The 14,335-nt window shown below is 47.0% G+C and overlaps 1 protein-coding gene across 8 annotated transcripts in view; it reads right to left on the reverse strand.

Annotated features, from left to right (window-relative positions):
• Positions 1–14,335, reverse strand: part of LOC106611741 (disks large homolog 3) — a 137,983-nt gene that overhangs the window by 5,463 nt on the left and 118,185 nt on the right. For 5 of the 8 annotated variants that reach the window (XM_082955905.1, XM_045723912.2, XM_014212267.3 and 2 more), the window contains 8 exons: positions 6,930–7,044; positions 4,610–4,786; positions 4,437–4,512; positions 3,429–3,525; positions 1,960–2,001; positions 1,622–1,672; positions 1,393–1,494; positions 1,103–1,275 (listed from right to left, as the gene is read on the reverse strand). In XM_082955905.1, coding sequence (XP_082812031.1) covers positions 1,103–1,275; positions 1,393–1,494; positions 1,622–1,672; positions 1,960–2,001; positions 3,429–3,525; positions 4,437–4,512; positions 4,610–4,786; positions 6,930–7,044 — 833 coding nt within the window. Of the gene's footprint in view, positions 1–1,102; positions 1,276–1,392; positions 1,495–1,621; positions 1,673–1,959; positions 2,002–2,723; positions 2,770–3,428; positions 3,526–4,436; positions 4,513–4,609; positions 4,787–6,929; positions 7,045–11,513; positions 11,821–14,335 lie in introns of those variants that run through there. The other 3 variants (XM_014212272.3, XM_082955906.1, XM_014212278.3) reach the window with 2 other exon arrangements.

The following is a 14,335-nucleotide window of genomic DNA, read 5'->3' on the forward strand; positions in this document are numbered from 1 at the left end:
CACTTTTCTGTTTGTCCTGTGCCATCCAAATTTGTGCATAGCCAAGGTACCATGTTGCTAGCTAGCCAGGTAACATAACTAAACAAGGGTGTTTGTTATCAAACCAAAAATAGCTCGCGACATGGTTCCTTACGTAAAATACGCGCCAATTCGCAGTAGAAAGGGGAGAAGGTAGCTCCGTTAATATGGAGCATAACTTCTGAGTGGTTTGGCCTAGAAACTTTCAGTGATATAAAGGCCAAGCATTACTGTCACTGTGCTCTGTTTTTACTCTATGGCTGCGTGACAGCAAAGCCTAGCAGACTGGCCTGCTTGCTCGAACGGGCGAATTTAAAGGTACGTGTCCACTTCGCTCGCGCTGCGAGCCGCTCCAATAACTAAACAAATGTAACAGAAGCTTCATCACCGTCTGCACACCCCAGCTCGCCATCACGGCTAAATAACATGTCAACCTGATGGAGATGTGCAGACAGAATGGACAGAGAGAAGCAGCTGAGAAGCAGGCTACTCACAGAAGTCACCGGTGAGACTGGATGAAGCATTCTGATATAATCTCTCGTGGACCGACTAAATGCCAAACTTTCGCGTGAAGATTTTACTTCTGGGTAACCAAGATTCATTCTGATGACATATCGGACATTGGGCTCTGAACTTGGTTTGATATTCTACTTGTAGGACGCGTAGGGATGCTGTGCTCAGACATTCATTTATTTGAGAAACGATTGTAAAAATGTAATGTAAATGTGAGTCATTTAGCAGACGCTCTTATCCAGAGCGACTTAAAGTCAGTGCATTCATCTTGAGATAGCTAGGTGGGACAACCACATATCAAAGGCAAGTACATTGTTCCTCAATAAAGTAGCTATCAGCAGAGATAGTAATGGGGAGGGGAAGTCATATTTATTTAGTGATCACACAGGGAGAAGGCAAGATCTGTGTCTCTCTTTTATATCTCAATCACGGATACTTATTTTATTTTGAATACGGATCTACACGATTCATGTGGATTACCTATTTTGAGATCAAACCGGCGAATATCGCAGAAAAGTGACGAGTTTGCATCCCTGTATGCTGTACATTTATGGTGTGTGTGCCTCCATACCCTCTCGGCCACTGCTCTGACAGACAAGATGCTGGTCCCATAGAGGTTCTCGTTGAACTGGCCCGCCTCAATGAACTTATTATCCTGAATGTCCTTCTCCATCTGCTCCCGCGAGCCCACAAAGTGGTAGTCCTGGCCGTCCATCTCGTTCTCCCGCTGCGGACGTGTCGTGTCTGCACAGAGAGAGGGACCAGTTCAAATGGCGGTTAGACAGAGAGTGGTCACTAAAACACAGCGTTTCCATACACTGCTGTGATAATGTGATGCATGTTGCGGAGTGGTCTACTCACGAGGAACGCAGGAGCCAAACTTGTGAGAGAACTCTGAAATCAGATCATCGTTAACTCGGTCTTTCATTGGGCCTAAGATGATCACAGGCCTCGTGTAATGAACTGCAAACGAGAGGAGAGGAAGCAGGTCAGAACTAATGTCTGCAAACACTGGAATAAACATAAGCATGAACCGTCTCCAACCCTCTTCTACACAGAGAACAAATATATACACGTATATTATACTTACTCTCCTGTCGAATCACTGGCTCGTATGAGAGAATTGTGTCTTCCTGGCCCTCTGAATAGCAGAAAGGAAGAAAACAGGGTGCCATCTTTATTATAATCCCATGACAATGGATGACCAGATGTGGATGAGAGTAGTTTAAAGTAGTCTTTTCATGCAGTCACATTTTCCTACTAAGTGCTTGGTACCACCTCAGTGGAATGCCAGCTAACTACAGCACAGAGGACTGAAATAAGTTCTGGATACGGGCATAATGACGTGCAGCATGCTTTTCATTTCGGTGGATTGTCTTAGAAACAAGGCATTAACATTTTCTTTTGAAGAAAAACACGGTTGCTTACTTGAGCTGCTTTCACTGTCGCTGGTGTTTGACGTCAGGCATTCTGCAAGGAGAGGAACATGTTTAGGGTGGGGAAAGTTTAAATCCGTCAGTGGTTGTAGTAGCCACAATCATTTTGGTGAGAAAAAAAAGATATGTTCACCACCGGTCTGAGACATCAAGAAGAAAAAAAGGAATCCCCGTTGTCCCACTGCTTAACCCCAAAGAAAACAACATCCTTGTTCAGAGTGACATCACTCTCTATAGGGGGAAGTGGTTGGAGGTGGCAGCAATAGGAAATGAAGTGTTTCCTTTCACAAAGTCCCAATTGACCCTGCGGTCCCTTGCCTACGTTTCCTACGGAGGGGCCTGAATCTGTGACGACACATATAACGTCAGGGACAAGCAAAAGAAAACAGTGGAGGTTAGCCTGTTAACAAGGATGCATGGGCACTGGGCAGTCAGCTCGGCTGGCTAACAGGGAAAAACAAAATAGGAAAAACAAACCCTGTCCAGTAGGTTCTTCCAAGTAATCACTCTCTGACAATGCCCTGCTAAACTTTTACAGTCAAATCCCTACAGGGGAGGAGGAAGTCAGACGAGGTCTAACGCTTGTACTCTTACCCTAGGGGTGTGTGTGTGTGTGTGTATGTATATATATATATAAGCAAGAGAGAGCGCATGTGTGTGTTGCAGCCATTGCCAGTCGGGTCTGCATTGAACAGGCATTTAGCTCGGCGCTCAGGGGACAGCAGCTGCAGCGTGCCAGTCCAACCACACACTTACTCAAACTCTTTGATCCATAAAAGTCATCGCTTAACCCTGGGAAGTCCTGAGTGTCCCGACAGGTGAGAGCAGAAACAGAGAGAGAAGAGGCAGACAGGAAGAAGAAGAGGAGGTTAGTGAGCGCTGGAACAGGCCGAGAGCAAGGGAGGTGTGCTGTGCTGCTCGCTGGGAGGCAGGGAGATGGGGGGGGGGGGGGACCAACACAAGGCACTGTGCTCCCTAAACCCTACTCTATTCCCAGTGAAATCCAATGCCCTTTTCAATTGGACACAGTCAGTCCCATTAAGAATGGGATTTTGACCCGTTGGTCTTAATGCTTTTTAGTGCTGCCATCCAGTTAATGTGATTCTAGTTCTGTGGGTCAGTGACTGTGTGGATGAGGATTGACTGGGCAGCAGTAAATAGTGGGGGTGTATCAAGGCCTCTAGAAGCAGTACACTGTTACTGTGTTAGTGCAGCCAGACACACACATGCCCTGGCAGCCAGCAGAACACACCTGGAGTCTCCACCAGAGGACAGACAGACGGACACCAGAGAGAGGCCGACACCTAAACCACAGGCCTGGGTCTGTGTGGGTCCTCTCTGGGTGATTGAATGAGAGGCGAAAGACAGCCACGGTCTGCTCCCAGAGGTGAGTGGAGAGATGAAGCGGAGAGGAAAAGCGCGAAAAGCAAAACCCTCTGTTATCACACGTTGGGTACTCACGTTCAGACTCCATCTCCTGCACAATATTCTCCTTGCTCTTGTAAAACGGGAACTTGTGTGAGAGGTTGAAGCTTTTTTTGCGCTTTATTTTGATTGACTGCTTGGAGATGTGCATGATGATGGGGGGGGGGGGCGATGGGGGGGGGGGGGATGAAACAAAAAACACAACAGAATGTTTTTGTTCAACGAGGACACCAAACACACACATGCAAAATGAAATAAAACTGACAAAAATCTAAAAATGTTAACAATAAATTAAGGCAGATAACCAGGGTGAAATGAATGGAACACTTATGCAAAGGAGAGATGCTACTTCCATTTTTATCCTAGAAACGGTATATAGAAGCTGACATTGCTTTCTTATATCATTACAGGAGTGTGAATGACAGGGTCAAAATATTACATGAACATCATTTCATAACACTTAGCCAATCAATAATTGACCAACGAGAGCCTAGATTTGTGAACCAGCGGTTTCGTACATTGCCTGATTTACACAGATTTTATATCAAAAACACTAATGCACTTAGATAGGACAGTTCTTATTAAGCGTTATAAACTGGGTGGGTCGAGCCCTGAATGCTGATTGGCTGACAGCCATGGTCTATCAAACTATATACCATGGGTATGACAAAACATTTATTTTTACTGACCTAATTACATTGGTAACCAGTTTATAATAACAATAAGGCACCTCAGGGGTTTGTGGTATATGGTGGTATATACCACTCCGCGTTGCATCGTGCCCAAGAACAGCCCTTAGCCGTGATATATTGGCCATATATCACACCCCCCTCGGGCCTTATTACTTAATTATTAAGCATGAGCTGGTTTGGTAGCCTGTCTGCAATGTGAGTCTTTAGTTTCCTGCACTAGTTCCAGTGAGTAGCTTGGTCCCTGCTACATGCCCCTGTTCCCACATTGCCTGCCTCAGGGAGGGGAAGTTGGTCAGCTCCCTGGGTCCCCACTGCCAGGCAGGAGAACCAGAGAGCCGCCCTCCACACTCACCCGGTTGGACTCGATCATGCCCGTCCTGGCGTGGAACTTGACTGTTTTTAACCTCGCTCGCTCTTTCTTCTCCACCCTGCATAGAAAAGACACATTTCAAATCGCTTACTGAGGCACTTTGAAAGTCACAACAGCGGCACATTTTGGGTAGTAAATGGGGGTGCTGAGGTTACCTTTTCTTGCTTGGAATGACCCCGATCTGCTCGCTCTCCCCGTGGGGTGTGACCAGGCGCGCCTGCCACCACTCGTCATCGGAGGCGTTGATGACATGCAGGATGTCCCCATACGAGAAGCTCAGGCCCTGGCTGGGCAGACAGCTGTCTCTGGTCCGGTCGTAGTCAAACAGAGCTCTACACACACACACAGAGAGCGAGAGACAGGGGAGGGGTGTTAGAGTCAATCACTCAACAACATATTACTGCACCATACTAGTAACAGGTTATCAAGTTTAAAACCCACTGCTTCTCATGATGAAACTTGACAATGTTATTGCAAAACAGACACTGGCTTCTTTGTTGCCACAGTTTCTATTGAAGACAGCTAGGCGGCTGCGGGCTGTCTGTTCTCTGTCAGACAGGTCATCCACTGCTATTTTACAGGGAGGAATTCCTGCTCTACAGGTCCCACTGCTGCCACCAATCTGACCTGGATCTGCAGGACACTATGTGGTCCAGTGTGGAGTTACTATTACCAGTGTGTTCTCCCTACTGGTTGCCTGGTCTGAAGGTCCAGTGTGGAGTTACTATTACCAGTGTGTTCTCCCTACTGGTTGCCTGGTCTGAAGGTCCAGTGTGTTCTCCCTACTGGTTGCCTGGTCTGAAGGTCCAGTATGGAGTTACTATTACCAGTGTGTTCTCCCTACTGGTTGCCTGGTCTGAAGGTCCAGTGTGTTCTCCCTACTGGTTGCCTGGTCTGAAGGTCCAGTATGGAGTTACTATTACCAGTGTGTTCTCCCTACTGGTTGCCTGGTCTGAAGGTCCAGTATGGAGTTACTATTACCAGTGTGTTCTCCCTACTGGTTGCCTGGTCTGAAGGTCCAGTATGGAGTTACTATTACCAGTGTGTTCTCCCTACTGGTTGCCTGGTCTGAAGTATTCAGACAACCCTGCTACTAGCTACCTGCAGGTAATGGTATTGAGTCTCACTGCCAGGTTGCATGACTGCCTCCCCTCACACAGGCATTCAGACACACCCTGGGTGTGTGTGTGTGTGTGTGTTGTTGGAGTGTGTGTGAGCACTGGAGAGGCCTCCTCACATTCCAGAGGCTGCTGCAGTGGGCTAAAACAGACAGCCTTTTCCTCCATAACTGTATGCTTAGTCACCCACACAGATGAAAGGAGAAGATGGTTCTCCCTGGCTGACAGGAGTCTTATGGAGCATTAGTCATCCTGGTTTATGCCATCTACAGGTGGCCCAGTGAGCTACAGTCTTGCTGGGGGACAACACGAACAGTCAAATCACACAGCAGAAGAATCCTACTTTTTTCATGTACCTTTCCCCCCCCCCTTTAGGACATTGAACTGATTACACTTCAAGTATTTTGATCTGGCTTGTGTTCATAGTAAGATGCTTCTTTCTCTGTCAAGAATCTCCATCAAATAGGATCTGAAAGTGTTCATATTATTGCAGGGGTTGTAGCCTACATATTGGGCTCACGTGAAGCTGCTACACAGCACTTAACTTGAAATATGGTTCCAGTACTTAGGACATGAGTGTTACATCATAGATGAATCCTTTTCACCATGACCCACCCAGAGCCCTTCCTGTCCTGAATCAGGCAGCTGCACTCATTATAGCAGAGAGAGCGAGAGGCCTGCCTGCCACCTGTTGCTCTTCCTGACTGACTGGCTGGTTGGCTTACTGGCTGGAGTTCCATACAGTTTGGCTTCATGCCCACAGCGTGATAACATTATGATACCGGCAGAACTTTCGCCAGTCATAGGATGTGCTATTTGTAAAATAGTTCATGTGTGGCATCCAACAGAAAAGCTTGCTCATCAAATGAAATCAGATGAGCAGATATTTGGCATCTGATAGTCTAATGATGACCTACTTTGTGATTATGAAAAATCGTAGTATTTGTGAGTGATGTGCTAAATGTGATGAGTTTGGGAGGTGTGTTCTGGTACCTGACGTAGAGTTTCTCGCTGGTGCGCAGGGAGGTTTGTGTGTTCTGGTACCTGACGTAGAGTTTCTCGCTGGTGCGCAGGGAGGTTTGTGTGTGTGTGTTCTGGTACCTGACGGAGAGTTTCTCGCTGGTGCGCAGGGAGGTTTGTGTGTTCTGGTACCTGACGTAGAGTTTCTCGCTGGTGCGCAGGGAGGTTTGTGTGTGTGTGTTCTGGTACCTGACGGAGAGTTTCTCGCTGGTGCGCAGGGAGGTCTGTGTGTGTGTGTGTGTGTCTGTGTGTTCTGATACCTGACGTAGACGGAGTTTCTCGCTGGTGCGCAAGGAGGTCTGTGTGTGTGTGTGTGTGTGTGTGTGTGTTCTGATACCTGACATAGAGGGAGCGTTTCTCGCTGGTGCGCAGGGAGCCCGACCCAGAGCTCATGCTGCTGTTCATCATCTGTTCCCTCAGGTCGTGGATCTTGGACTCAAACCGGCTGTACTCTGCAGGGACACACAAATGGTGTCAAGTCAGAATGTCACACACACAGTTTCTCCCCCTTTAAATCTCACACACAATCACATGTACAGTTGATGCACTTGCAGGGACAGCAAAACTGTGTCCATATCCACAATGACACACATTAGGTTTGCAAAGGTAGGGTAAAATACTGGTAACTTTCAATGTTTAACAGTAAACTACCAGAAATGCTTTAACATTGATTTGGCTATTTTCTCTTGAACCATATGGTCTATCCACTAGAAACTCATGAACACAGATATAAGTGAATACTTCATATGAATATTTAAGTTATTCAAATATAAAATTACCGAACACCCTAACACACTCACACTTCCGTGTTTCTCCCCATTTCTTTCTCACATACAGCGCCTAAAAATATCATTGCACCACTTTCCAGCTCGAAGGTTGACAACACTCACAGCCTGCAATAATGTCAAATCAAATTTTATTGGTCACATACATGGTTAGCAGATGTTAATTTGAGTGTAGCGAAATGCTTGTGCTTCTAGTTCCGACAGTGCAGTAATATCTAACAAGTAATCTAACAAATTCACAACGACTACCTTATATACACAATGTAAGGGGATGGAATAAGAAAATGTACATATGAATACATGTACATATGGATTCGCGATGGCCGTGCGGCATAAGCAAGATGCAACAGATGGTATAAAATACAGTATATACACACACACGAGATGAGTAATGTAGGATATGTAAACATTATTAAAGTAGCATTAGTTAAAGTGACTAGCGATACCTTTATTAAATCCATTTATTAAAGTGGCCAGTGATTTGAGTCTGTATGTTGGCAGCAGCCTCTCCATGTTTGTGATGGCTGTTTAGAGAGATTGAAAAACAGCTTCTGTCTCTCGGTCCCAGTCTCTCAGTCCCAGCTTTGATGCACCTGTACTGACCTCGCCTTCTGGATGATAGCGGGGTGAACAGGCAGTGGCTCGGGTGGTTGTTGTCCTTGATGATCTTTTTGGCCTTCCTGTGATATCGGGTGCTGTAGGTGTCCTGGAGGGCAGGTAGTTTGCCCCCGGTGATGCGTTGTGCAGACCGCACCACCCTCTGGAGAGCCTTGTGGTTGAGGGCGGTGCAGTTGCCATACCAGGCGGTGATACACTCCGACAGGATGCTCTTGATTGTGCATCTGTAAAAGTTTGAGGGTTTTAGGTGACAAGCCAAATTTCTTCAGCCTCCTGAGGTTGAAGAGGCGCTCTTGCGCCGTCTTCACCACGCTGTCTGTGTGGGTGGACCATTTCAGTTTGTCCGTGATGTGTACGCCAAGGAACTTACCACTTTCCACTGCTGTCCCTTCGTTGTGGATAGGTGGGGGGTGCTCCCTATGCTGTTACATGAAGTCCGCGATCATCTCCTTTGTTTTGTTGACGTTGAGTGAGGTTGTTTTCATGACACCACACTCCGAAGGCCCTCGCCTCCTCCCTGTAGGCTGTCTTGACGTTGGTAATCAAGCCTACCACTGTAGTGTCGTTTGCAAACTTGATGATTGAGTTGGAGGCGTGCATGGCCACGTAGTCATGGGTAAACAGGGAGTACAGGAAAGGGCTGAAAACGCACCATTGTGGGGCCCCAGTGTTGAGGATCAGCGAAGTGGAGGTGTTGTTTCCTACCCTCACCACCTGGGGGCGGACCGTCAGAAGGTCCAGGACCCAGTTGCACAGGGTGGGGTCGAGACCCAGGGTCTCAAGCTTAATGATGAGTTTGGAGGGTACCATGGTGTTGAATGCTGAGCTGTAGTCAATGAACAGCAATCTTACATAGGTATTCCTCTAGTCCAGATGGTTTAGGGCACTGTGATGGCGATTGCATCATCTGTGGACCTATTGGGGCAGTAAGCAAATTGGAGTGGGTCTAGGGTATCAGGTAGAATGGAGGTTATATGATCCTTGACTTGCCTCTCAAAGCACTTCATGATGACAAAAGTGAGTGCTACGGGGCGATAGTCGTTTAGCTCAGTTACCTTCGCTTTCTTGGGAACAGGAACAATGGTGGCCATCTTGAATCATGTGGGAACAGCAGACTGGGATAGGGATTGATTGAATACGTCCGTAAACACACCAGCCAACTGGTCTGCGCATGCTCTGAGGACGCGGCTTGGGATGCCGTCTGGGCCGGCAGCCTTGCGAGGGTTAACACGTTGAAATGTTTTACTCACATCGGCCACGGACAAGGAGAGCCCACAGTCTTTGGTAATGGGCCGTGTCGGTGGCACTGTATGGCCTCAAAGCGTGCAAAGAAGTTGTTAAATATATCTGGGAGTAAGATGTCGATGTCCACGACAGGGCTGGTTTTCTTTTTGTAATCCGTGATTGCCTGTCGACCCTGCCACATACGTCTCGTGCTTGAGCCGGTGAATTGTGACTCTACTTTGTCGCTATACTGATGCTTTGCTTGTTTAATTGCCTTGCGGAGGGAATAACTACACTGTTTGTATTATGTTATGTTTAAATCATCACAGAGGGTACGACATCTCCAATGCACTTCCTAATAAACTCACTCACCGAGTCAGAGTATACGTCGATGTTATTGTCTGAGGCTACCTGGAACATATCCCAGTCCACGTGATCAAAGCAATCTTGAAGCACGGAATTGGTCAGACCAGGGTTGGATAGACCTAAGCACGGGCACTTCCTGTTTTAGTTTCTGCCTATAGGAGGGGAGCAACAAGATGGAGTAAGATTTGCAGAATGGAGGGCGGTGGAGGGCCTTGTAGGCATCGCACAAGTTAGAGTAGCAGTGGTCCAGTGTTTTGCTCGAGCGGGTACTACAAGCAATGTGTTGGTAGAATTTAGGTAGGATGGTTCTCAAATCAGCTTTGTTAAAATCCCCAGCTACAATAAATGCAGCCTCAGCATATATGGTTTCCAGTTCACATAGATTCCAGTGAAGTTCTTTCAGGGCTGTCAAGGGGGGATATATATGGCTGTGACTATCATCAAAAAGAATTCTCTTGGGAGATAATGCGGTCGGTATTCGATTGTAAGGAATTCTAGGTCAGGTGAACAAAAGGACTTGAGTTCCTGTATGTTGTTATGATTACACCACGAGTCGTTAATCATGAGGCATACACCCCCGTCCTTCTTCTTACCAGAGAGATGGTTGTTTCTGTCTGTGCGATGTGTGAAGAAACCGGGTGGCTGAACCGACTGACAACATATCCCGAGTGAGCCATGTTTCTGTGAAACGGAGAATGTTACAATCTCTGATGTGTCTCTGGAAGGCAACTAGTACCCTAATTTTGTCCACCTTGTTGTCTAGAGACTGGACCTTGGCCAGTAATATGCTCGGTAGCGGTGGATGGTGTGCTCGCCTTCTAAGTCTGACCAGGCGGCCGCTCCGTCTGCCTCTCCTGCGGCGACCACGTTGTTTTGGGTCGACCTCTGGGATTAGATCCAATGTCCAAGGGGAGGTCTGAACAAAAGATCCGCTTTGGGAAAGTCGTATTCCTGGTCGTAATGTTGGTAAGTTGGCGTCGCTCTTATATCCAATAGTTCTTCCTGGCTGTATGTAATAAAACGTAAGATTTTCTGGGCTAACAATGTAAGAAATACATTAAAAAAAAAAAAAAAATACTGCATAGTTTCCTAAGGACTTGAAGCGAGGCAACGATCTTGCTTTATGAAGTGATGTGAAGTGAACCCAGTCGACTGCTAGCGTCTCCTGGCCATTGAATGTGTGGCTCAGCACTCGAGTGAGCAGAGTGTGAGAGTGGTGGTTCAGTAGCGGCTCTTTTCAGCCTGATTAATTACCTCAGGACCAGATGGAGCTTCATCATGTCTCTGCCTCACACATCCACTAATATCTCCTGTCAGGTCATTGATTATGCAGATTAATTAAGTAGGTTCAACATGGAACTCAAACATGATTTTTTCCAAAGGAAGCTAGCCACTCCAACATGTTTGAAAGCCAGTCCAACCCGTTTGAATGGATGACCATTTGTCATGGTGTATAATCCACTGCTTCCTGATATATGAATCCACCTAAGCCTCCTCATTTAACATAAACTCAACAAGATCAAAACCAACAGACGCTGATCGAAAAACAAGTACTCTTGATGAGACCCATGTAAACATCAGAACCACAATGGTGTTAGTGGAGTGGCGCAACCAACATTTGTATCTGGAGTCCCCACCACATGAGATAAGGCAAGATAAAGCAAATATATGTGGAAGCAAAACATTGATTCCAACAGTATTGTGTCAGAGGATCCATTGACAGTAACATGCTGGACAAGATGCCATTCATTCCATTGAGTGATAACCTACCACATACCATTGCCTCTGAAGTCACCACCATCGACAAACTAAGGGACATTTAGTACGTGTCAACTTCAAAAGGTTATACTTTTAGAACAGAGTTGCTTTAAAACAAAATATTGTTGTGCAATGAGTCTGACTCCCATCCCTGTAAGGGTTTCACTCACCTTAGAAATCAGTCGACTGGATGGAAACACTTTCCAATATGAGAATGATCAGAAATCAATGTCCAGATATCGTGCATGGCATTGTTCTAAAGGTAGCCTAACCTCAGAAACAACCTTTCCTCTAATGATGATTTAGGCTACTCCAGTTTCTCCGTAAATAAAAGGTAATTCTCTCTGGCAGTAGGTCCCCAGCCTCAACTCTACCCCCCCAGCCGAAACCCGAAGTAGAGAGGATTCAAAGCAAACAGAAACCACTCCCGAGGCATGATGTGTCGTCTCCGCCCTGCTCCCTCTCTCTGGCTGCGGCTTAACGATACAGGAGGATGGCACAGCAAGGTGAGGTAACCCGACACCACCTGCCTGCCTGCCTGTAACTAGGGGCAACGCCCGGGCACTATCAGGAGCCACAGAGCAGCCTATGCGGAAGCAGCCAGGCAGACTCGTCCACTTGGCTCTCAGACAAGGGAGGGGAGAAAAAAGGAACACTGCCGGAAGCAAGGATATAAGAGGGTGGGAGGGACAAGAAAAAAGACTGAAGGAGAGACCCAGACATTAGTGTCCTATTTCCAAGAATATCAACACACCACATCGTTAGTCAACGCTCCCCAGAGCAATGGAGGAGAGAGTGTAGTGGGTGGGGGTGGTCGGGCCCTCACTCCTAAAGGTCTGTAAGCAGCGCTATATCCGTTGTCAGTCGTCCCTTCAGTCCTAACCACCAGAGAGAGAGACTGAGGGGCAGGACCACCCTGCAGCCCCCCTCCAGCTGCCAGGCTCCACAGGGAACACATGTAACAACAGAGAAAACAGCTGTAGTCTGCAGTTAGCCTGGCTTTCAGAGGGGACTGACGCAGGCTTTCAGAGGGGACTGACGCACCGCAACCTGATATGGAGCTGAGTCCATAACCAAGTCCCAAACACCATAACAGAACAACGACAATCTTCAAATCTACACTACCAAAAAGCACAAACTCTTATCGGAATAAGTACGATAGGAGAGTACATTTTGGAATGATCCCCAAGGAAGAAGTACAGGGAGACAAGAACAGAAACTGGGTCATTTCTGCATCTCGCCATCTCCTACTGCTTGTCCTTATTAGCTGTACTGTCTTTATTTTTTTGTCGGGGGGGCGGAGGGGGGGATGCTGCCTGCTCCGCTCTTGATCCTGTTATGAAACAGCCCGGGCATGTGTTTGTAATATAAGTTTACAGTGCTATGTTGCTATGTTCTCTGGGTTAGTCTAGGTTGGGACTACTTTCCCAGTGCTGTAACATGAACATGTAAACCTGGGCTACCCTCATCCGTGAAATTAGTTGCTGGGGTTGACATTTAACCTAGTCCTGTCGCTGTGAAACCCCTCGCCGGGGCAGGGATAAGGTCTACTGTAATTCTACCCCAGTGACAGAGAGGGAGGGTGGGGCGGGCGTGAGTGGGGGGGGGGGGGGGGGGGGGGGGGGTGAGAGTACACTATGCACCTCTCCATTCCGCTCCATGTTACGATTGAGAGTTAGAGTGACATTTGGTGGCAGTCCAGTAAGTATGAAAGGGTGCCGTCTCTACTCTCTGCTGTGAGTTCAGCTCATGTATTCTTCAGTGCTGGCCTTCCATCAGAGGTCTGTGGAGTGGACGGCCGGGCTCCTGCCCCTGAGAGAGAGAGGAGTCCAGGCAGTGAGCCCAGCATGAAGCAGCATTTACACTCCACTTACTCCTGACTGACTGTCCTCTACAACGGGCCGGGTCCCTCCTCTCAATAGACCCAGGCTAAGGACATGTCATGTCTGAGCTCAGGATGCCAGCTGAGTTACTGGCCACAGATCTTAGCGCACTCTTGACTCATCCGTCTAGGTCTGGTTAAATATTGCCAGCGCTAGACTTTAACAGATACTGATCAGATTGTCCTGAAGGACACAACAGTAGACAGGCACGATACTACAAAAGGCACTGTTGTATTGTATTGACTTGAGGCATTTTATAAAACAAGAGTTCACTCTGGCAAATACAACATTATTTCAAGATATTGTTTGACCCCTGTACATCAAACATTTAACAGACTGGCTACATTTACTATGGTAGATGGGGCATCATATTAATTATCTACTGTAAAAAGACACCCTTTGCTGTTCTTGTGCATGGAGGCACATCAGCCTAGCAGGCCTGGGCCACTAGCCCAACTGGTTCCAGAGCCAGAATCCAACTCTGATTCAATGAGCTTTTCTGGCCTCCATGGCCTGACCTTTCTTCCCACAGAAATGCCAGACCCGTGGAGAGTAATTAAACCATCCTTGATCCAGGTTGATGATGTGTGTGTTATTGGAGGTATCCGGAATATGGGAGAGAACAAGCTACAACTTAGACTCCTACATTCCTGTCATAGTCCAAGCTGAGAGGAGAGCTGAGACCTAAAGCTCATATCCTTTCAATTGTTGTTACAGCGTGTGCATGCATACCAGATTCTACTTCTAAAGAATGTCATATTTACCTATGACCTGCCCTTTAGGCTTTTGTTATTAGGCTGTGTTCATCTTTGTTACCTGCATATGATAATTGTTCTATGACATTGTATAAACTGCCTTAATTTTGCTGGACCCCAGGAAGTCAGCAGCTAATGGGGATCCATAATAAATACATCAGAACTGCCAAAATGACAATATCAAATCCTACTGACTCATTCACTGCTTTAGGCAGAAAAATGTGTAAACATTATGTCAACGTGACCGGATGAGACAGGTAAATGGTCAAGCCTCACCCTGACATATCAATCAGGTGGTTGAAAATGTTTCCTGATGAGGTCACTTCCTGGAAATGACAGGAAACGTCCACGCAC

The sequence above is a fragment of the Salmo salar genome, chromosome 09 (genome assembly GCF_965601325.2).
Source record: "Salmo salar chromosome 09, fSalSal1, whole genome shotgun sequence".
NCBI lineage: Eukaryota > Metazoa > Chordata > Actinopteri > Salmoniformes > Salmonidae > Salmo > Salmo salar.